Below are 23,505 nucleotides of genomic sequence, written 5' to 3'. Positions count from 1 at the left end.
TGGGAGTCTACTCGAATGGGGTGAGTGTTCCAGTCTTCTCCTTTTCACTTTCCACCTGGCCGGCCGCTGTTTAGTGTAGCATCTGGTTTAGCCTTAATATTCCCCCTAGACAACAACGAGCGTAACAATTTTGATTTAGGAATAAAAATAAATAAATAAATAAATTGAAAAAAAATCATCTGGTATCACAAGTTAACATTTGTCAGACACGGGATCGCCCCTAGCAGTTAGATGACACAACCTTTTGTGGTCCCGAGCAGGGTTCCGAGGACCTGTACCATGTTTGATGTCAATTCAGCAAATATTTCCTGACATATGATCTCACTTCCTGTTTTGGCGGCTTCCTCGCCGACTTTGATCAGCTTTACCGGAAAAACAGTTTTGAAAATCAAAAACCGTGTAAACGCGTTTGTGAGGCTTGATCTGAAGATAATTGGTGCCAAATGTTTGCTTATTGCAGCGCCACCTAGAGGTGAAATGGCATGACCTATTTTGGACCTCTTTAGAACAGTGTCCCTAGTCCCTATACCAAATTTGGTGTCAATGCAATAAAGAGGTGCTGAGATATGACCTCACTTCTTTTATGGTGGCTTAGTTGACGACTTTTTTTGGCTGTTCCAGTCAAAGGTTTAGATAATCAAAAGTACATGTGATGTATTTTGTGAGGCTTGGTCTGAAGATGATCTGTGCCAAATTTGGTGAAGATTGGACAAACCTTATATGAGAGGTAGCGAATAAACGTTATATTCAAAATGGCGGCCACATCAATTCAGCCACGTCAATTTGATGTGGCTGTAACTAAAAAACGATTTCGCAAATCAAAAATCCATGTGATAACTTTTGTGAGGCTTGGTCTGAAGATCATCTGTGGCAATTTTGAAGAAAATTCAACAAGAATTGTAGGAGTAGCGAAAAAGCGCTTTTCCTTTACATTCAAAATGGGGGAGAATCTATAGGACTGGGTATGATGTCATAGAGTGCGTTGAACTCGTATTGATCCAATGGAATCCAACAATACCTCATTTTTGACAATGGGGCATATGGTTCAAAAGGAACATGTGTAAACACACCTTCAACTTTGACCCATTGGTGGAGCTAGATGGGTGGAATGGGAGACATGAAACTTGGTGAAATTGATGAGGGGACTGGTCCCAAGAGTGTGCCAAATTTCACAACTTCTGACATTGTGGTTCTAGGGGCTGCCATAGACTCCCATGGTAGAAGAAGATGTGTAATAAAAAGAATAAGAATAAGTAGAAATCCTCAGGTGGCTTCGCCGCTTCGCGGCTTGGCCACCAATAACTAGAGAGGGTACCATTTCTGGGGAAATTGTAGGGTGTGCTTGCTTGCTTCAGTTGCAGGTGGGTCAGTTTTCCCTTCTAGTGATATTACAATCATTTAGCCTACTCATATTGCATAATTCACTAAGAACACCCTTTGAAACAAGGAACCCCCTTTGAAACAAACTACTGTTACGGTGCGTGTCCACTACAGCGGCGCAGAGCGTCGGCTTCCAATCCATTTTCAATTCAACCGGGCGTTGACGCTGGTGTAGGGCATTGTGGGAAGGCGAGCGGGGCGTCGACGCTCGCGTAGGGTATTGTGGGAAGGCGAGCGGGGCGTCGAAAGTTGGATTTTCTCAACTTTATGTAAATGAGGAGTGTGAAAACGCTAGCGTTGGCCGATCGGGTTGGTTTCTTGTAACATAGCAACTGTTTGTCATGGTAAACATTTCGAGGTTTGACAATTTGAAGATGGAAGAGCAACTCATTGTATGTGTGTCTACACACTCAGTCTTGTTTTATAATCCTCTGTACAATTAAAGAGACGTTAACAAAAAATGTATACCTGGCGCAGGATTGCCGAGGTTGTCGGTGTCCCTGGTGTGTTAAATTCAGTCTTGTCACTTTAGCTAGCTATAGTACGCAACCTATCTCTAACTTTCTTCTGTGCTAGCTGCGTACTGTACTAGTCTAGCTACAGTAGTCTAGTTTACCCGGCACACGATTGACATTCAACGTTGAAATGCTGGCAGTCACTCGCTAGCAATACAGTAAATGTGTAGTGGCCATAACCAAGCGAATGTTATTAATTAATTTAGGGGGACATGGCTAATTCAAACGCAGTTTGCTAGAGGCAAGCTTGCTGCCGTTACTATCCACACAAGCGCAGGAAATTAGAACGTTTCTTTTGTAAGGGATAATTAAGCAATAAGCCCCAAGAGGCCGTGGTTTGCGCTGATTTTGGAACAGGTAAGGGGAGTTGTTAGGCACGACGCGAAGTGGAGTTTTCGCCCGTTTTGTTTCGCCATGAAGGGGCTTATTTCCCCGATAATGACCGGCATTCTATACATTATCCCGCTTATTACACGGCTAATTGCCAACAAAAATAACTTAACACAGTGTGTCTTTTTACAATGTATTTGTTACCATTTGTATTGTTGATCAGTAGAGAAATAGTTCGCCAAAGACATTGAACTTCATAGACTTAGAGCATTATTTAGGCTTCAAATCAGCTGACGTCGCTAAGAAACAGAGTACGCTGGGGTTGAAAAGTTACCGGACTACTTGCTGAGTGCTACAAAAGACGTGAATCCGAGGCAAAAAGGCCACTTCCCTTGACAGCGGTCAAATATGCATAGCAACGGTCAAATATGAGAAAATTGTTCACTGCAGAACGTTGGGAAGCCCCATTCAAGTGAATGGAGAATTCTACAGCATTAAGAACAGCCGTGTAAGACATAATAAAGTTTAGCCATAGCTGTGGCATCGAAGACAGTACTGTAGCCTACTACACTGCCAGTGGACGAGCCGAGTCTGTGACTCTGTGGCTAACGTCAAAACAAGACGCAGTCTCACTCAAATTCCAAGTTTTACACAAATAACAAACTATGCTGACCCGCTGGCTGTCTTCGCAATCGCCATATCTTTAAAACACTGCTGTCCATTTAGAGGTAGAATTGACCCTGGTACGAAATTAAGAAAATACTCACCAGATGCAACAAAAAATACTACTATGACGCTTTCTAGCATGGCTGCCGCCTAAAAGACGAGGCGGTCTCACGGGCAACCTGCACTCGCTCAAATTTCAAAGACTGTCACGACCTAAATCAGAAATAAGAGATTGCAGAATCGCTTTCTCTATAAAGCCAAAATGGTTGTGATTTTTTGAGGGGTGGTATTTTTCACTCGTAATCCAAGGTCCAATTTGCGAGCTAGAAAGTCTCTATCACGTTGTATCCATGCGTCGTTGCTAACGTGTGTTGACGTGGTGACGTAGCTAGCACAGGTTACCCTTCGTTGACAAAAGGCACTTTGTCCCCACAAAAACGTTGTAACCTTCTAAACTGTGCAACGGAACGTAAATCCAAATACAAGCAACTCAATCGAGACTCAGACGAACATTTTGACACAGGCGTTGTCTATGTAGTCCAAATATTGACTGAGCCTTAGGGGCTTGAAAATAAACAATACAAATAATAATAAATATATATGTGAGATAACAATGGTTTGTGCTGCTGAAGGCAAGCACACCCCAATAATAGGAATACTAACAAAAACAATAGGTTCCCTCCTACCGGAGGAACCCTAATAATAATAAATATAGCCGCAAGCAGCAATGTGGTGGCCAAGCAGGTCAGATGACTCAAAAGAAACTTTCGACCTCTAGTGACTGCGGTTTACCTGGCTTCCTTTGCAGTGGCTTATAGCCTCGCTAAACAGAGAATCAGAGATATGACAAGCTTCTCAGCTTTGGCTGGATTTGAACCTCTGACGTTGACGTTGCCAGAACACCAATTTATCTTAGTGAGCTATTCTCAGTGCTGGAAATCAGATTTCAGTGACTGTGTAAAAATATAAGGAATTTTTCCTGTGGCAAGCGGTTGTCAGATTTGGCCCAAGTTTAAACAGCTGTAATTCAGTCCTATTTTGATATGTCAATGTGATTGTGGTCTGAAGATAATCTGTGTTAAAGTTGGTGAATATTTGATACATTTTGTAGGAGGAGTAGGACAAAACCGATTTATTAATTCATTCAAAATGGAGGTTAGAGGACACATATCTGTAAAGCACAATAAATCTGACTCTTCTTGAGTATAGATCCCCTGAGATTGAAAGATTATCATTACCATTATGATTATACTGTTAGACAGCTACTGTGGCATACCTGGCTTCACTAAACAGATAAACAAGTATCATGACATTTACTTTTAGTCATTTAGCAGACGCTCTTATCCAGAGCGACTTACATTAAGTACAGGGACATTCCCCCGCACCAATCACCTGTGTGAGGGACTGAGTGCTTGCCACGGTGATGGTGCAGCTATGATTGCTAACGCACTGAGGGCAGAGAATAACAGAAATGTAACTGGAATCCACACCTCAAACAAGTTAACCTAGACGCAAAACTGTACGTTCAATCCCAAAACTAAGCATATTTTCCGAGACCCAAGACTCTGCCGAAACCAGAGATGTCCTTTATATGTCCGTGCGGTCAGAAATACGACTCTACCGGCAGTTTTAAAATCGTCTTCCTTTCGGCCTTTTCTGATGAATTTTACCAACCCGTAGTGAAGTCCACGTTCTCTTAGCATCACGTGTCGTTGCCGGTATCAAAGCATGCAAGACAACAGGTGCGTTCGACATGACCCGACTTCATGCGGCTCTGCAGGCAGCTGACTTGAAACAGTGAATTCTGGTTAGACTTATTGTCCGACTTCAGACGGCGCCGAGGATACGTCACTGTGACGTCGCCATAAAAAAATTACCGTGAGATCGATACGAGAACTGCCGGCTGTGTAGCCGAGCGCATTTTCTCAAGAGCAACTGCACGGGTTCAAGTGACGACACAGCTATTTCATGATTGGCCAGACTCACACACAACAACTTTGACACGTGTTTTGTTTTGTAATATTTGGACACCTTCAGTGTCGCCAACGCTCAAAAAAGTTTAATTGAATTAAAAATGTGTTGAAGAAAGGGTTTTAGTCAGCCTCTTCACTAACGGAAAGACTAAGTTTAATTATAAATAAAGTAAAGTAAGCAAACAGCGCTTTATTGGCCATGACTGACATCAACGCAGCAAACCACAAGAAGCTGGAATGTCAGACGTCACAGAGCCGTTTTCAACTCCTCCCCGACTGCAAGAGACTACTCTCACCGGTCGTTTCATACAGCTGCAGTCCATGTCGAACGCACCTAACATGGCTTTGCATGAAGGTGATGTCAAACGAGTTTGACCTGCTTTGCCAAATTGACTAAAACTATTTGATTTGTAACTTTACCCTCAAAAAAAGTTGACGAGTGGACGTGTGGACTACACACATTGATTATCTGGCCTTTTTTTCAGTAGGCGGTCACAGCCTGATAATTAAATTGTTCAATCAAGTTGTTTGTAAATATGTGTTCGCGCACGCTAGACTGCATGTTCCAATGTATTTTACATCGTGGCTGGCTAGGGGTGCGTGTTAAAATATATTACAATCAATGGCGATTTCTTTAAGACTGCAAGGTAAGCTCAGCTTCCCCTGCAATAAAAAAAGATCCTAACCTTGCCCTGAGAAGGAGCTAACATTTTTATGTATTTAAAACTGTAACAATTCAAAATTGGCTGAATATTTGATAAAGCTTAATCATTTTGAAATAGTTTAATGTCTTGTGAATTTTAAACGTTGAATGGTGTCTCTAGCTGAAAGTATGCTGAAGTAGTTAAGTTTGAAAGAGGAGGAAGCTTTTTAATGATTTGAAAGGATTTACCATTACTTTTAATGGGAGAATAATTTGCACAAAATCCATAATTCTTTAAAAAGTATAAAAGTGAGAAATGAGAAAATCAGTGAAAGTATGCAGGACAAGTTAAAGGCATAGAGTTAATATAACTATAGTAAGCTATTTTTGTCTTCCAAGATGGCGTCCCCATTAATTTCTATGAAAAGTGCTCAGTGGCGCAGTGAGGCAAGCGAGAGCGCGAGACTATAGACCATCTTTCCACTTCCGTGTCTTCCGGTCTAGCTTTAAACAGTGGCTCTTATTTTTCCCTAGCTCCGAGACCTCGTGCACGCTTGCAACTAGCTGTAGCTGTACACGTCATACTTTGCGACAACCAGTCACGAGCATAGATTTATATGGTTACGAGCGTGTGAGCTAAGGCAATGCAGTTGCAGAATCTATGTGCAGAATGGGGTACAAGTCCGATAAGAATCAGACACATGATGCAAACTTAACGGATATGTATTCTGTCACTGTATAGTATTCCTTTCACTTGTTTTTTAGAAATAGGCTATAGGGCTAAATATAGGGCTATTCTAGATGGAGCTCATCACATATGTTGCTTTTTTTCTTTGTGATATGAGTATGATTTCCAACGCATTGTATCGGATGAAATAAACTGTTAACATGAACAGCTCCGTCGTTGTTCTCGCCAGGCAAAGAAAGTTTAATTGTTATTTTGGTAACCGAAATCTTCCATAATGCAGCCTTACCATAGCTTACTGTCAACTTTATACTCAAACGAAATGCCACGAAATTCACACTTTCTTCAATTTCACATCAGTGTCGAAATGTGACCTGTGTTTTATATGTTCAACCTAGAAAACCAAACATCTATTAATGGATATAACGCAATCTAACAATATGTGTTTATAATGTAATAAATAAAAGCTCGAGAAGTGTGTCTAAAATATACTTTATAGACCAATTATTTGTTTGTAAACATTCGGGATGCGTGCGCAATGTGGCAGCAGAAAACTGGGAAAGGATAGCATTTTAAATGGCAAAAGGACCACACGGACAATACAAATAGTTAGATTTAAAAAGACCAAAAAGGTTGAGGAGGACAGCCTTTAAGAGAGAAAGCGATTACCCATTGATCTGTCTCATCAGAATTTTGATTTGGGTCACAAAAGTCTTGAAAGTTGAGTGAGAATGTCGCCCAGTACAGACCGCATAGTCGAGCGGCAACCATGTCTTCACGTCATGTCACCAAGTTCATAATTTTACAGTTTTACGGTCAATTCTACATCAAAAAAATCGAGCAGGGTAGCTTTCAAGAGATATGGGAATTCTGCCAGCTGTTCCGATTATTTTTCTGATTTGTTGAAACTGGAAATCTGAGTGACATTGCATCCCCGTTATACTGTTTTGACGTTAGCCTCAGTCAGACTCGCTCACTGGCAGTGTGCACAATGTTGTTTTTCACTCTATTCTACACCAGAAACGTCAGGGAGGACTGCCTTATGTCGATACGAGCCTAATGAAGATAGCCAGCATCTCGGATTTCTTTAACCGAGCCTGTTTCATTCGTCATTTGCCTGAGAAAGCGACCTCCGTTAGCCAGGCTAGTTTTGCCCAATCACTTGGTCAGGCTATTTAAGGTTATTGGGGTCGGGTGAATTTTGTGCATTAACAAGTGAAACGTAAATGTATTTGTCCAAAGGCCAAGAGCCTCAAAAAGTTAATATCAAGCCCTGCAATCCAGTGGCCAAAAATATATGATGACCTGATCGACACTCCAAGTGTAATAGACGGGGGAGAAGTTCGTCTTTTGCAACTGACATGCACAGTTGAGCCTTCTTGACAGTTGTGTGACGTAGGGTGATAATTGGTCTATTGAACATTTGGGGCATATTCAAGACGTTTCCATCAGATGTAAGTGGGGGTGAAACATAGTCACTGAGGACCTTCATTGTCCCACAAAAGCAGTCTGGTTTGATGACACGACCAAAAAAATAATAATGGGTGTGTTTAACAAAAGCTTCTGAAGGCAAGACTAATATTATTTAAATATATATAATTTCCTATTGCGGTTAACAGTTAAAGTATTCATCTTCGTCTTTGCTCCAGATAGACATGTCAACAATCTATGCTCGCGCTTAACATAATATAGGCTATTTGCCATCATGTCATGAACGTTTTTACGAAAAATCTAATCTGTTTTAAAATAACGGGAATATACTATATTAACAACATATTATACTATATGCTACAACAAGGCAGGCAACTCAAGCCATTTCTCCCTGTGCTCATTCAATATAAGTCTATGGCTCATTCAGCTCAATGTAAATCGGCTATCGGCCAATGAATGTGAACTTTTGTGCTCGTGCCCTGTTAGTATCCGCGAGCACATTTGCAGGCAACTTTTATTGACGTAGGCAAATAAATGGGGTGCTAGTTTACCCATTTCGGATTGGTTTCAAACTTAGCAAAAACGTAGGAAAAATTATTCTATGAAAAAGTTATTAGTATGAGCCAGGTTAGAGAATCGAACCAAAATGATTGGGGGAGATAGTTTTGTAAATGTTGACTGCAGTTAATAGAATAAAAACGACCGGAAGACACGGGAACCTAACCGTAAATGCAATACCACCTAAATCCACCGGGGCCATTGCTTCAAGCCGAGGGGCAAGGGGTGGGGGTCTGGTTAAAGGGCAAAAAACGGCGGAAGAACTGAGAAGTTGAAAAGCAATAAATGCTTAACAGCATTCTCACAATAAAAATAAGTTGAATAAAGATTCAAAGAGCAATACTTGGAATGCTGAAGCAGAAAAACAAAAAAATATGCCTTGCCTGTTTGTTGTAGTATGTGTTACATATTTCATATTAATATAATAATAATATACTCCTTGAGTCACCACCTTACCGCGGTGGAGGGGTTTGTGTGTCCTAGTGATCCTGGAAGCTATGTTGTCGGGGGCTTTATGCCCCTGGTAGGGTCACCCAAGGCAAACAGGTTCCAGGTGAAAGACCAGACAAAGCGTGGCTCAAAAAACCAACCATGAAGAAAAACATTAATGGTTCTCAGTTGCCCTTGCCCGGAAGCGGGTCACCGGGGCCCCCCCCTGAAGCCAGGCCCGGGGGTGGGGCTCGATGGCGAGCACCTGGTGGCTGGGCCTTTTCCCATGGGGCCCGGTCGGGCACAGCCCGAAGAGACAACGTGGGACCCTCTTCCAGTGGGCTCACCATCCGCAGGAGGGGTCATGGGGGTCGGGTGCAATGTGAGACGGGCAAAGGCGGGGGCCTTGGTGGTCCGATCCTCGGCTGCAGAAGCTAGCTTTAGGGACGTGGAATGTCACCTCGCTGGCGGGAAAGGAGCCTGAGCTGGTGCGCGAGGTAGAGAGTTTCCGGCTAGATATAGTCGGCCTCGCCTCGACGCACAGCATAGGCTCCGGAACCAGTCTCTTTGAGAGGGGCTGGACTCTCTTCCACTCTGGAGTTGCCCTTGGTGAGAGGCGTCGAGCTGGGGTGGGAATACTTGTTTCCCCTCGGTTCGGCGCCTGTACATTGGGGTTCACCCCGGTGGACGAGAGGGTAGCCTCCCTCCGCCTTCGGGTTGGGGGACGGGTCCCCACTGTCGTTTGTGCTTATGCACCAAACGGCAGCTCAGAGTACCCACCCTTTTTGGAGTCTCTGGGGGGGGTGCTGGAAAGCGCTCCTCCCGGGGATCCCTCGTCCTCCTGGGGGACTTCAATACTCATGTGGGCAATGACAGTGAGACCTGGAGGGGCGTGATTGGGAGGAACGGCCCCCCCGATCTGAACCCGAGTGGTGTCTTGTTGTTGGACTTCTGTGCTAGACACGGCTTGTCCATAACAAACACCATGTTCAAGCATAAGGGTGTTCATATGTGCACCTGGCACCAGGACACCCGAGGTCTCAGCTCGATGATCGACTTTGTAGTCGTGTCGTCGGACTTGGGGCCGCATGTCTTGGACACTCGGGTGAAGAGAGGGGCGGAGCTGGCAACTGATCACCACCTGGTGGTGAGTTGGCTTCGATGGTGGGGGAAGACGCTGGTCAGGCCTGGCAGGCCCAAACGTAATGTGAGGGTCTGCTGGGAACGGCTGGCGGAACCCTCTGTCAGAAGGAGCTTCAACTCCCACCTCCGGGAGAGCTTCGATCAGGTCTCGGGGGGAGCCGGGGACATTGAGTCCGAATGGGCCATGTTCCGGGCCTCCATTGTTGAAGCGGCTGACCGGAGCTGCGGCCGCAAGGCGGTCGGTGCATGTCGCGGCGGTAACCCTCGGACCCGGTGGTGGACTCCGGATGTGAGGGATGCCGTCAAGCTGAAGAAGGAGGCCTATCGGACTTTATTGGCTGGTAGGACTCCTGAGGCAGCTGATGTGTACCGGCAGGCCAAGCGGTATGTGGCTTTGGCGGTCGCGGAGGGAAAAACCCGGGCATGGGAGGAGCTCGGCGAGACCATGGAGAATGACTTTCGAATGGTTTCAAAAAGGTTCTGGACCACCATCCGGCGGCTCAGGAGGGGGAAGCAGTGCTCTGTCAACACTGTATACGGTGCGGATGGTGCGCTGCTGACCTCGACAGGGGACGTCCTGGATCGGTGGAAGGAATACTTCGAAGACCTCCTTAATTCCACCAACACGCTTTCCGACGTGGAGGCAGTGTCTGGGGACATCGGGGGGGGCCCTTCTATCTCTGGGGCTGAGGTCGCCGAGGTGGTTAAAAAGCTCCGCGGTGGCAGGGCCACTGGGGTGGTGAGGGTTGGACTCCGCCAGGGCTGCCCTATGTCACCGATTCTGTTCATTACCTATATGGACAGGATTTCTAGGCGCAACCAGGGTGTTGAGGGGGTCCGGTTTGGTGACCTCAGGATTGGGTCGCTGCTTTTTGCAGATGATGTGGTCCTGTTGGCTTCATCGGGCCGTGACCTTCAGCTCTCACTGGAGCGGTTCGCAACCGAATTTGAAGCGGCTGGGATGCGAATCAGCATCTACAAATCTGAGGCCATGGTTATCGACCGGAAAAGGGTGGAGTGCCATCTCCGGGTCGGGGAGGAGATCCTGAACCAAGCGGAGGAGTTCAAGTATCTCGGGGTCTTGTTCACGAGTGAGGGAAGAATGGAGCGCGAGGTCGACAGGCGGATCAGTGCAGCGTCCGCAGTGATGCGGGCTCTGCATCGGTCCATCGTGGTGAAGAAGGAGCTGAGTTGAAAGGCGAAGCTCTCTATTTACCAGTCGATCTACGTTCCTACCCTCACCTATGGTCACGAAGTATGGGTAGTGACCGAAAGAACGAGATCGCGAATACAAGCGGGCGAAATGAGCTTTCTCCGCAGGGTGTCCGGGCTCTCCCTTAGAGATAGGGTGAGAAGCTCGGTCATCCGGGAGGGGCTCAGAGTAGAACCACTGCTCCTCAGCGTCGAGAGGAGCCAGCTGAAGTGGCTCGGGCATCTGATTAGGATGCCTCCTGGACGCCTCCCTGGTGAGGTGTTCTGGGCACGTCCCACTGGGAAGAGGCCCCGGGGAAGACCCAGGACACGCTGTAGGGACTATGTCTCTCGGCTGGCCTGGGAACGCCTCGGGGTCCCTCAGGAAGAGCTGGTGGAAGTGGCCGGGGAGAGGGAAGTCTAGGCCTCCCTGCTTAGGTCCTGCCCCCGCGACCCGATCCCCGGACAAGCGGCAGATGATGGATGGATGGATGGATAATATTATAATTATATAATACATTTTATTTCTAACGCACATTTTCTCTTGAAAACAAATCTCAAAGTGCTACAGTTCAGATTATAAAAGGTAAAACATCAATATAAAATACAATGAGATAATTAAAACTCATAAGATATGCTCAAAAGAAATTCTTTTAGTCCTTTTTTTTAAGTCTCAGTGGGTTGAGGTCCCCTCAGATGGTCGTGGAGGGCATTCCAGATCCGAGGAGCAGCAGAACAGAAAGCCTGGTCACCCATGGTGCTGAACTTAGTCCTGGGGAGATGGCGACGGTTTGAATTTTAGAATTTGTTTTTTTCGGAGAGATCGTGCTGTAGTTGTAGGGGTCAGTAGATTTTTCTACTGGGTGAGAAGGGAGACCTTGAATTAAATCCTAGTAGAAACGGGAAGCCAATGAAGTGAATGGAGAATGGGTGTGATGTGGTCGTATTTCCGCACTCTCATCAGAATCCTTGCATCACTGTTTTGAGCATACTGCAATCTCTGCAGGCTATTGTTAGGGATCCCGATGAGAAGTGTGTTACAGTAATCCAGTCTGGAGGAGACAAAGGCATGGACTAAGTTTTTGGGCATCAGCTTAGGTAAGAGTGGAACGGAGTTTGGCAATATTTCTGAGATGGTAGAAAGAAATCTTGCTGAGGTTTTGATATGGGCTTCAAAGGCGGGTTGTGGGTCAAATTTTACGCCAAGATTGGTGACAGTTGTGGAGAGGAGAATGTCATGGCCAGAAATGGTTACACCAGTTATGGAGGATGACTGGATTTGATGTGAGATGCCAACAAGAATTGCGTTTCATCCACGCCTTTATCTCCTCCAGACAGGTGGTGAGTAAAGACAGAGATGAATATATGAATATGTGCTCAGATTCACCATAAACACGTATTAACACTTCTAACCGAAGTGTTAATACGTGGGGTGAAGTAGGAGAAACATTTTTTTGGGCCGAGTGCCATGGTGGATGCTAGTATCAAAGTTCCATTGATGTTGGCTACAGACCTCATTCACACGCTATTTCAAATCAGCTGTTCTGCAACCAAAATGTCAGAGTTTACCATTTTAGGGTAAATTAAAGGTGAGACTCACAGTTTGTTTATCCCGCTTTCTGGAATACCCTCCTGTCCTACACCTGCACATATTACACACTCACCCAGTGTATGTTACAGGGGTCCAGAGTACAGATGTAGGCTGGTACCAGTCACTCACAGCGCCACTAAGTGATGACCAGAAGAAACAGCTGCAGGAGATCTACAGCCTGTCCCAGCAGAGGAGGAGCACGGCCACCAAGGGCCAGTGGTGAGACACTTCACTGGGCCACGGATCAATGGGAAGAGAGGAGTCTAGAGAGCCAATAAAAGACAGGAGACTGACATCATGCTTTGGTCTAAGACATGATAATTTCTCTTTGTTGTTTCAGAGTGGTGAGGAGCATGGCTGGAGGCTGGAGGTGTGATGGAGCAGCAGAACTGGTCTGACCTCATCCTGGAAAGTATAAATAACTGCTTCAGACCAGCCTGAACTAGACTTTACTGATTCCATCAAGAATGGACGCTCATCAAAACCAGACTGGTGAAAGACTTACCAGAGACTGGGCTGCTCCACTACATAACCAGACCAGGACGTCACACGCTTCAAAACCTTGACCACAGCTGGACTATTCCACACCAGACTGGACTGTGTGTGTTAGCTGCGCAAGTGTGTGTACTATTAAAAATAACTCCGTCACTGACCAGCAATTTATTCTAGTTATACTTTGCAGTCCTTTGGTCTGTGATTTTGTAATTGTGTGTGTACAGTATATGACAGGGTGAGTGTATGTGACAGAGTGTTTGTATGTGTGATATTGTAAATACAATCTTTGTCTTTATAGCTCGACTTTCTATCATTGTTACAGTAGTGAGGAAGATATGTTGGCAACAATCAGAGATATTTACACTGTCAGGCTGCCGACTGCACTGCTGAGAGGATGGATGGATGGATGGATAGATGGATGCTGGGTTTAGAGGTCAAAGGTCACTATCTGTTGACCCCAGTGTGTGAAAGATCAACGGTTAGGATCATTAGAGAACAAAGCCTTCTCTTTTTGTTTGTCTTCGTTTTGTAACAGTTTCTGAATTAACTGAAGAAATGTCATAAAAATCATCTAGCAAAGGTGTGTTTAGCTGTTTGCTGTTGTTACTTCTTCTCTTCCTGCAGCCCCTCCACACCTTTTTCAAAACAGAAAATTGATCTGTCACATTTAAGATCATCATTTAAAGACATCATGCAGAGCTCGACGTTTGAATCAAATATCACAGCCGTTTATATGTTTCTGTCAGTTTGTCTATGTCTTTTGTTACTTCCTCTATAAATTCAAATCACATTTACAAAGATATCAAGAGCACGCATGCAATGTGTGTAATTGATGTGTTTGAGTGATGAGGTTTTTTTTAAAGGTATTTTTATAGATTGAGGCATAAATTGGACACATATCCACCAACGGTATGACATAAATTATGGTCTGATTTCTTGTCAAATCTTTCTTGTCTCGTGTACTGTATGCTGTTTGTGTGTTATGGTGTTTCCGGCAATATAGGCCCATTTAGGCAGGTAAGTTAGGCCTTTTGTTGGTCCAGCATTTTCCAGTACCTTCCTTTTAAATGCTTTGTGTGTTTTATTTGTTTTATTTATTATTTTTTTGTATATAGTGTCGTGTTTCTTATGATGTAGAAAGAATGAACTGTGTTCTTTGCAATATGTTGGCACTCCACATTCTCCAGGATCGATTTCATTTCAGAGGGGTAAGCAAAGAATATTTACAGTTCTCCTATTCTGGCCCGGTGATCTGGTTTTTTGCTTCCCTCTGGAAAGTTAGGGTCAAACATAAGTGTTTGTATCCCAATCCCCCCCTCCACTTTTCCCCTCTGTGAAGCGCATTGTGTTGCCTCCTGGCATGAAATGTGAGCTGAGCTGAGCACCCCTCCACACACCAAAGACTAGTCTGAGATCAGTGGTCTGAGTGTAGGGGCAGCTGTGTCTCAACTGGGACTCTCAATAAAGAGATGGAGAAGCTGTCTGAGTCTAAACTGAAGAAGATTAAATAGTATGCAGTGGATGTGACCCTGTGCTGTAGCACATCCCAATCACATCATGTCTGAGGATTGGAATCAGGTGAGGGATGAAGACAAAGCAGGATCAGCCAACCAAAAGACCCAGAGACAACCCAGACACAGATTTGATCATTCTGTCTGTGTCCAGGGAAAGCAGGGTTTCTCCTCAGGGATTTTCTCCTCAATTATGAGGTGCAGGTTGAGGGGAAGACTTGGTAGGATATGGGAGTGGTCAGAGAGTCTATCAACAGGAAGAGGAAGATCACATTGAGTCTGGATAGTAGTCCTGGTGCAGGTAAGCATATAGCTACTGGCCCCTCTGTCCTTTCCCTGAGACAGAAGCCCCAGAAGGTGGGGGGTGTTTGTGGACTATGAGAAAGGTCAGGTCCCTTTATGATGTGGAGGCTAGGTCTAAGATCTACTCTTTCTCATTTACTGAGAAACTGTACCTATTCTTTGGCCCTAGTCCGAATTATGTAGGTAAATACGCTGCCCCACTGATCATAACTTCTTTAAACTGTACTCCCTGTACACCACCTCACTTGGACCAATCATCACCTCCCACAGCTTCTCCTACCACTGCTAAGCTGACGACACGCAGCTGTACCTGTCGTTCCCCCCTACTGATCCGGGGATCTCAGCTAGGATTGAGGCCTGCCTCACAGACATCTCCGCCTGGATGACCAAGCACCACCTCCAGCTGAACCTCGCGAAAACAGAACTTATCATCCCGGCCAAACCCTCCATCACCCACAATCTCTCAATCATCCTGGGATCCGCGATGGTGACCCCCTCATCCTCTTCCAGGAACCTCGGGGTGACCATGGATGACGAGCCCTCCCTCACAGCCCACATTGCTGCGGTCTCACGGTCATGTAAGTTCACCCTCTTCAACATCCGGAAGATCAGGAGATACCTGTTTGAGCACTCCACCCAACTGCTAGTCCAAGCGCTTGTCCTCTCCAAGTTGGACTACTGCAACTCGCTGCTCGCCGGTCTCCCAGCATGCGCAACCCGCCCTCTCCAGAGGATTCAGAACGCAGCGGCCCGCCTGGTCTTCAACCTACCCAGACGCTCCCATGTCAACTCATCTCCCTTCACTGGCTACCCATCACGGCCTGTATCAGATTCAAGACCCTGGTACTGACCTTCCGAGCGGTGAACGGGGCTGCACCCGACGACATCAAGTCTCTCCTCCTGCCCTACACCCCCACCCGCCACCTCCGGTCTTCTTATGACAACCGTCTGGTGGTCCCTCTGCTAAAGACCGCCCAGTCCCAACACAAACTCTTCTCCTGTCTGGCCCCCCAGTAGTGGAATCAACTCCCCACCTCCATCAGTAACACAGACTGTCTCTCCACCTTCAAGAAAAGGCTCAAGACTCACTTGTTCCGGGAATACAACGACACCTAGGAATGATTTGCTGGATCTTATGTTAGTTTCCTCCAGGATCACAATGACTCTTATTGAGAGACTTGTTGGTTAGCTGTAACTGATTTAAACTCTTGCTTGCTTTTCTACGGGTACACTCCTGCACTTTGAGGCTCATGTTTAATTGTCACGTCACGTCACGTCATCTTCCGCTTGTCCGGGGATCGGGTCGCGGGGGCAACGACCTAAGCAGGGAGGCCCAGGCTTCCCTCTCCCCGGCCACTTCCACCACCTCTTCCTGGGGGACCCCGAGGCGTTCCCAGGCCAGCCGAGTGACATAGTCCCTCCAGCGTGTCCTGGGTCTTCCCCGGGGCCTCTTCCCAGTGGGACGTGCCCGGAACACCTCACCAGGGAGGCGTCCAGGAGGCATCCTAATCAGATGCCCGAGCCACCTCAGCTGGCTCCTCTCGACGCGGAGGAGCAGCGGTTCTACTCTGAGCCCCTCCCGGATGACCGAGCTTCTCACCCTATCTCTAAGGGAGAGCCCGGACACCCTGCGGAGAAAGCTCATTTCGGCCGCTTGTATTCGCGATTCGGATGTTTAATTGTAACTTGTTTAACTACATGCTCTTATGGTTCTTCCCTTTGGCACTTATTTTTGGATTTTCACAATGTATGCTTCATGTTTGGCTACCTGCAATGTTTGTGGATATCTCGGTGTTATTATCAGTGACCTATGCACTTTTGTAAAGCTCTCTCTTGGAAGTTGCTTTGGATAAAAGCGTCAGCTAAATGAATAAATGTAAAAGAAAGTCAGAGACTTTCTTTGATTACCCATTGTTGAACATGGACCCATTTCTGACACGTTATAATTAAATTCACGAGTGCAGTATCACACCTGCAATAGAATAAGTGACATGTGGCTGGTACAGGGATGCAAACAACGCGCTTTTCGGCGCCTCGCGCTTTTTTTCACATCAGTTTGGGTGACTTGCGTGAATCGTGCAGATCCAATGCATTTGCATCGTTTTGTATAAAACTCATGGGTGAATGCCTAAAAAGGGGCCAACTGACTTATAGCAACTGTGTTTCATTCTATCCACATCCTACTGAAGAGATTTTGGCTTTATAATCAGTTTTGGAGACATTCAGTTTTGTATTGCTTTAAAGTGCTTTTCATCTCTTGAATATCTTTTTCAATGCATTTGCATGGTTTTGTGGGTGAATGGTTTCCCATCAACTATGACTATTCTACCATTTTAATCTTGGTGGTTTATACCTGGGAAAAGGGTTTTGGCATTGAAATGGAGCGTGTCTAGTCAGTAATATCATTTTTAATTCATTGCCACGCGTTCAAGTTTTTTATTTGTCAGGTACACAAAACAACACAAGGTCAGACTGAGCACTGAAATTCTTAAGACAAGACAACGCAAGCACCTGGCATAATATATAAGTACACAGAACATAATTTACATCTATGCTGAGCTTCAATAAGTGAAACTTCCTAAGTATACAGATAGCAATAAATAATTGACTATACTAACCCTAATACTAAAACTTCCTAAATTACAGATAACAATAAATAATACACTATACTAACCCTAAATACACATAAAACCTATTTCAACCCTATAACCTATTCTAACTTAAGTGGAGTACAGTACAATAGTGCAAAATTGCAGATCAGTGACTATGTCAATGACCATACTGGAGCCTGATGGCGGTACAGTGAGGTACAGTAGTGCAATGTTACTGAGCCAGTAGCTGAAAGTGACAGTGTATAAGTGACTAGTGTGCAGTAAATCAATGTCCATATCAGTGTACATTCAGAAGCCTGAAGGCCCTTGGGTAGAAACTGTTGTCCAGTCTGCGTGTGCGTGACCGGATTCTGCGGTAACGCCTGCCAGAAAACAACGGGGTAAAGAGACTGAAGTATGGGTGGGAACAGTGTCTTAGAATCCTGCCGGCTTTCCTTAGGCAACGTGTATGGTAGGTGTCCTGTAGGGCTGGGAGCTTCCTGCCGATGATGAACTCAGCAGAACGGACCACACTTCGTAGGGCCTTGCGGTCCCTGTCTGTGCAGCTCCCATACCACACTGTAATACAACCAGTCAGAATGCTCTCTATAGTGCATCTGTAAAAGTTAGTGAGGATGACTGAGTCCATACCAAACTTCTTCAGTCTCCTCAGGAAGAAGAGGCGCTTACGGGCCGATTTGACCACCTTGTCCGTGTGAACAGACCAGGGGTCTCATTTATAAAGCTTGCGTACACACAAAACGGGGCTGAAAATGTGCGTACGCCACTTTCCTCGCAAAGGTTGTGATTTATAAAAAACAAACTTGACGGGAGAATGTGCGGTCCTCCAAGCAAACTCTGACCCTCCCGTAGGCCTACGCACATTTTGAAAACAGTTGGAATTGGCCACGCAGATGACCGTACTGTAGTCAGATTGCAGAAATTGAATGTGGGAAGAACATTACTCGTAATATTTATATATTTTGTTTTCCTCACACACGTTTTTTTCATTCAATTTCATGATTATCATGAAGATTACATACATCAGCGTTATTTGCGCTTGTACTGAGTGATTCTTGTTCCATAAACACCTTGTACAATCCAACTCAAATTTGAAATAAAAATTCAGCGCTTCCTCACCATCAGATTGTCCACTATGGGAGTTCAGGAAGGGGAGATTCCCCGACTGCATGGAATACAAGATAACATCACATATCCTACCTTTAGATAACTGCAGAACACAGTGTATGACTAAATATATTTATTTAATACTGTGCAAAATATCCTCATATGTCAAAAACTGGAAATACAGTCGTCAAGCTCCCGTGCAATCGCTACACTCTACATCCTCGTTATCATTCCAGACTTTAATAGATTACTGTTCATAACAAAACGCTTTTGTTTTCAAATTGTATCTCAACTCGCAGTATCACTGCCACAGTTGACGCCACTCGCACAGTTTTTTTAAAATTGGTGATCTACCGGCCACCACATTTTCTGAGTTTTCGGGCTCCACCAATAGGCTAACAGTGTCTGAGAAGTTGTCATGCGCTATGATTCACCGTAAAGAACAATCGTATGCCAGGGTCATGATGACATATACTAGATTAGCATTCATGAGGTGCTTTGCATTGACTATTTATGGTTAAAAATGGGCGTTTTCAGGGCGGGGTACAATGCTGATTCACGTACGCACACTTGTGGGTAATCTGTGATTTATAAAGGGAACATTGCGTACAGGTGTGCGTACGCACGGTTTTATAAATCTGAATTTTTGTGTGCGTACGCCATTTTAGGCTTTTGGGCGTACGTACACTTTTAGTAAGAATCCTACGCACAGTTTTATAAATGAGGCGCCAGGTGAGATCGTTGCTTATGTTCACCCCGAGGAACTTGAAGCAGCTGACCTTCTCCACTTCAGATCCGTTGATGAGTAGGGGTGCATGCTCCTCCTCCTGCGGCCTCCTATAGTCCACAATCATCTCCTTGGTCTTGCTGATGTTGAGAGAGAGGTTATTGTCCTGGCACCAGGATGTCAGGGTGTCAACCTCCTCTCTGTAGGCTGACTCGTCACTATCAGAGATGAGGCCCACGATGGTTGTGTCGTCAGCAAACTTAACAAGGAGGTTGGAGCTGTTAGTTGCCGCACAGTCTTGAGTGAACAAGGAGAACAGGAGAGGGCTGAGCACGCAGCCCTGGGGGTCACTTGTGTTGGTGATCAGTACAGATGAGGTGCGGTCACCGATTCTCACCACCTGTGGCCTCCCCGTCAGGAAGTGGAAGATCCACTTGCAGAGAGAAGTGCTTAGTCCCAGGTCCACAAGCTTGGAGACTAGTCTGGAGTGGATGATGGTGTTGAATGCTGAGCTGTAGTCAATGAACAGCATCCTCACATACGTATTCCCCTTGTCCAGGTGGGAGAGAGCGGTGTGCATAGTCAGAGCGATGGCATCGTCTGTAGACCTGTTGGACCGGTATGCAAAACTGCATAGGGTCCAGGGTGGGAGGCAGCGAGGAGCAGATGAATGATTTGACTAGCCGCTCAAAGCACTTCATAATGGCAGAGGTCAGTGCTATCGGGCGATAGTCTTTCAAACATGTGACCTTGGTGTTTTTGGGCACAGGCATGATGGTGGTCCTCTTGAAGCAGGTGGGGAGTACAGACAGGTTAAGGGAGAGGTTGAAGATGTCACTGAAGACCCCTGCCAGCTGGTCAGCGCAGCCACTGAGGGCTGACAGCATGTGATGACAGTGCTTATATTTCAGCCTTCAACAAACTGACTAAAAATCACTGTATTTCATCCTATCCACATACTACTGAACAGATCTTGGCTTTAGAATCAGTTTTGGAGACTTTCAGTTTTGTATTGCTTTAAAATGCTTTTCAGCTCCTGAATAGCGTTTTCAATGCATTTGCATGGTTTTGTATAAAATTTCTGGGTGAATGGTTTCCCCTCAACTATGACTATTCTACCATTTTCATATTGGTGGTTTATACCAGGGGAAAAGGGTCTTGGCATTTAAATGGTTCGTTACTAGACATTCCGTTTTGTATTGCTTGAAAGCATATAGTTGATGGTAAACCATTCACCCACAAAACCATGCAAATACATGGAAAACGCTATTCAAGAGCTGAAAAGAACTTTAAAGCAATACAAAACTGAATGTCTCCAAAACTGATTCTAAAGCCAAAATCTCTTCAGTAGTATATGGATAGGATGAAATACAGTTGTTTTCAGTCAGTTTGTTTAAGGCTGGACTATAAGCACTGTCATATCATGTGTGGCAATGAAGTAAACATGATATTACTGACTAGTAACGCTCCATTTCAAAGCCAAAACCTTTTTCCAAGGTATAAACCACCAAGATTAAAATGGTAGAATAGTCATAGTTGATGGGAAACCATTCACCCAGAAGTTTTACACAAAACCATGCAAAAGCATCAAAAACTCTATTCAAGAGCTGAGAAGAACTTTAAAGCAATACAAAACTGAATGTCTCCAAAACTGATTCTAAAGCCAAAATCTCTTCAGTATTATGTGGATAGGATGAAATACAGTTGTTTTCAGTCAGTTCGTTTAAGGCGGAAATATAAGTACTGTCATATCATGTGTGTCAATGAAGTAAACATGATATTACTGACTAGTAACGCTCCATTTAAATGCCAAAACCCTTTTCCCAGGTATAAACCACCAAGATTGAAATGGTAGAAGAGTCAGAGTTGATGAGAAACCATTCACCCACAAAACCATGCAAATGCAATGAAAACGCTATTCAAGAGCTAACAAGAACTTTAAAGCAAAACAAAACTGAATGTCTCCAAACCTGATTCTAAAGCCAAAATCTCTTCAGTAGTATAAAGATAGAATGACATGCAGTTGCTATCAGTCAGTTTGACCCATTTTAGGCATATACCCAGAAGTTTTATACAAAACGCCAACGGCAAGGTCACGGGTTCCATCGCCTTACGGGCAATTAACAGCTTTTTGGACATGTTTTTCTTTCTTGCCCGCGTCTGTGGCAAGGCTTTGACATGCTACTGCAGACTGTGGGCTTTGTGCCGAAATAGCTCAGGGAACTGCTGCGTAAGCTTGTCGCTTTTAAATATCGGAGCTGATAGCGCAGCGCAGTGCACCAGTAGGCCGTGTTTTCCCTCCATCATTGGATGATATGGCAAAACGCCATTAAAAGATTTTTGGACGTATTTTTCTTTCTTGCCCACGTCTGTGCCAAGGCTTGGACATGCTACTGCAGACTGTACGTTTTGTGCCGAAATAGCTCAGTTAGGAGAGCGTTAGACTTAAGATCTAAAGCTCCATGGTTCGATCCCGGGGTTCGGCAAGGCTTTGGCATTTCCAAAGTACAGTCTACTCAAGGAAGTGGTTGACGGTGCATTTTCTCAAAGGTCACGCCAAAACACTGCTGACCATTTACTGGTCAGAGAAAGGCGTGACACGGGACCTGCTGCATAAACTTGTCGCTTTTAAATATCGGAGCTGATAGCGCAGCGAAGTGCACCAGTAGGCCGTGTTTCCCCTCCCCTCCATCATTGGATGATATAGCAACTCGCAAAACGCCATTAACAGCTTTTTGGACATGTTTTTCTTTCTTGCCCGCGTCTGTGGCAAGGCTTGGACAAGCTACTGCAGCCTGTTCTGTGCTGAAATAGCTCAGTTGGGAGAGTGTTAGACTGAAGATCTAAAGGTCCTTGGTTCGATCCCGCGTTTCGGCAAGGCTTTGGTGTTTCCAAAGTACAGTCTGCTCAAGGAAGTGGTTGACGTAGCATTTTCTCAAAGGTCACGCCAAAACACTGCTGACCACTGACTGGTCAGAGAAATGCGTGACACGGGACCTGCTGCATAAACTTGTCGCTTTTAAATATCGGAGCTGATAGCGCAGCGAAGTGCACCAGTAGGCCGTGTTTCCCCTCCATCATTGGATGATATGGCAACTCGCAAAACTCCATTAACAGCTTTTTGGACATGTTTTTCTTTCTTGCTCGCGTCTGTGGCAAGGCTTGGACATGCTACTGAAGCCTGTTGACTTTGTGCCGAAATAGCTCAGTTGGGAGAGTGTTAGACTGAAGATCTAAAGGTCCCTGGTTCGATCCCGGGTTTCGGCAAGGCTTTGGTGTTTCCAAAGTACACTCTACTCAAGGAAGTGGTTGACGGTGCATTTTCTCAAAAGTCACGCCAAAACACTGCTGACCTTATTGGTCAGAGAAAGGCGCGACACGGGACCTGCTGCATAAACTTTCGCTTTTAAATATCGGAGCTGATAGCGCAGCGAAGTGCACCAGTAGGCTGTGTTTCCCCTCCATCATTAAATGATAGGGCAACTCGCAAAACTCCATTAACAGCTTTTTGGACATGTTTTGCTTTCTTGCTCGCGTCTGTGGCAAGGCTTGGACATGCTACTGCAGCCTGTTCTGTGCCGAAATAGCTCAGTTGGGAGAGCGTTAGACTGAAGATCTAAAGGTCCCTGGTTCGATCCCGGGTTTCGGCAAGGCTTTGGTGTTTCCAAAGTACACTCTTCTCAAGGAAGTGGTTGACGGTGCATTTTCTCAAAAGTCACGCCAAAACACTGCTGACCATTGACTGGTCAGAGAAAGGCGTGACACGGGAGCTGCTGCATAAACTTGTCGCTTTTAAATATCGGAGCTGATAGCGCAGCGAAGTGCACCAATAGGCTGTGTTTCCCTTCCATCATTGGATGATAGGGCAACTCGCAAAACTCCATTAACAGCTTTTTGGACATGTTTTTCTTTCTTGCTCGCGTCTGTGGCAAGGCTTGGACATGCTACTGCAGCCTGTTCTGTTCCGAAATAGCTCAGTTGGGAGAGCGTTAGACTTAAGATCTAAAGGTCCCTGGTTCAATCCTGGGTTTCGGCAAGGGTTTGGTGTTTCCAAAGTACACTCTACTCAAGGAAGTGGTTGACGGTGCATTTTCTCAAAAGTCACGCCAAAACACTGCTGACCTTATTGGTCAGAGAAAGGCGCGACACGGGACCTGCTGCATAAACTTTCGCTTTTAAATATCGGAGCTGATAGCGCAGCGAAGTGCACCAGTA

General features: G+C 45.3%; 1 protein-coding gene and 3 non-coding genes across 7 annotated transcripts in view; all 4 read left to right on the top strand.

The window, feature by feature from the left end:
* ipo8 (importin 8) overlaps positions 1-13,609 on the top strand; it is a 40,828-nt gene extending 27,219 nt beyond the window's left edge. For 3 of the 4 annotated variants that reach the window (XM_084701328.1, XM_084701327.1, XM_084701329.1), the window contains exons 24-25: positions 12,625-12,754; positions 12,876-13,609. In XM_084701328.1, coding sequence (XP_084557454.1) covers positions 12,625-12,754; position 12,876 — 131 coding nt within the window. In that variant the 3' untranslated portion in view covers positions 12,877-13,609. The remainder of the gene's footprint in view (positions 1-12,624; positions 12,755-12,875) is intronic. The other variant, XM_084701330.1, reaches the window with a different exon arrangement.
* An 8,094-nt stretch (positions 13,610-21,703) lies between these two features.
* trnal-uaa (transfer RNA leucine (anticodon UAA)) lies at positions 21,704-21,776 on the top strand. The gene has a single exon. It is a non-coding gene; the product is annotated as a tRNA-Leu (tRNA).
* A 1,091-nt stretch (positions 21,777-22,867) lies between these two features.
* trnaf-gaa (transfer RNA phenylalanine (anticodon GAA)) lies at positions 22,868-22,940 on the top strand. The gene has a single exon. It is a non-coding gene; the product is annotated as a tRNA-Phe (tRNA).
* A 313-nt stretch (positions 22,941-23,253) lies between these two features.
* trnal-uaa (transfer RNA leucine (anticodon UAA)) lies at positions 23,254-23,326 on the top strand. The gene has a single exon. It is a non-coding gene; the product is annotated as a tRNA-Leu (tRNA).
* The last annotated feature ends 179 nt before the right edge of the window (positions 23,327-23,505 follow it).

The sequence above is a fragment of the Hypomesus nipponensis genome, chromosome 7 (assembly GCF_054491055.1).
Source record: "Hypomesus nipponensis isolate SF chromosome 7, ASM5449105v1, whole genome shotgun sequence".
NCBI classification, from domain to species: Eukaryota; Metazoa; Chordata; class Actinopteri; order Osmeriformes; family Osmeridae; genus Hypomesus; species Hypomesus nipponensis.
Note: the sequence above shows the minus strand (reverse complement) of the source record. Positions and strands in the feature narration are given on the sequence as shown.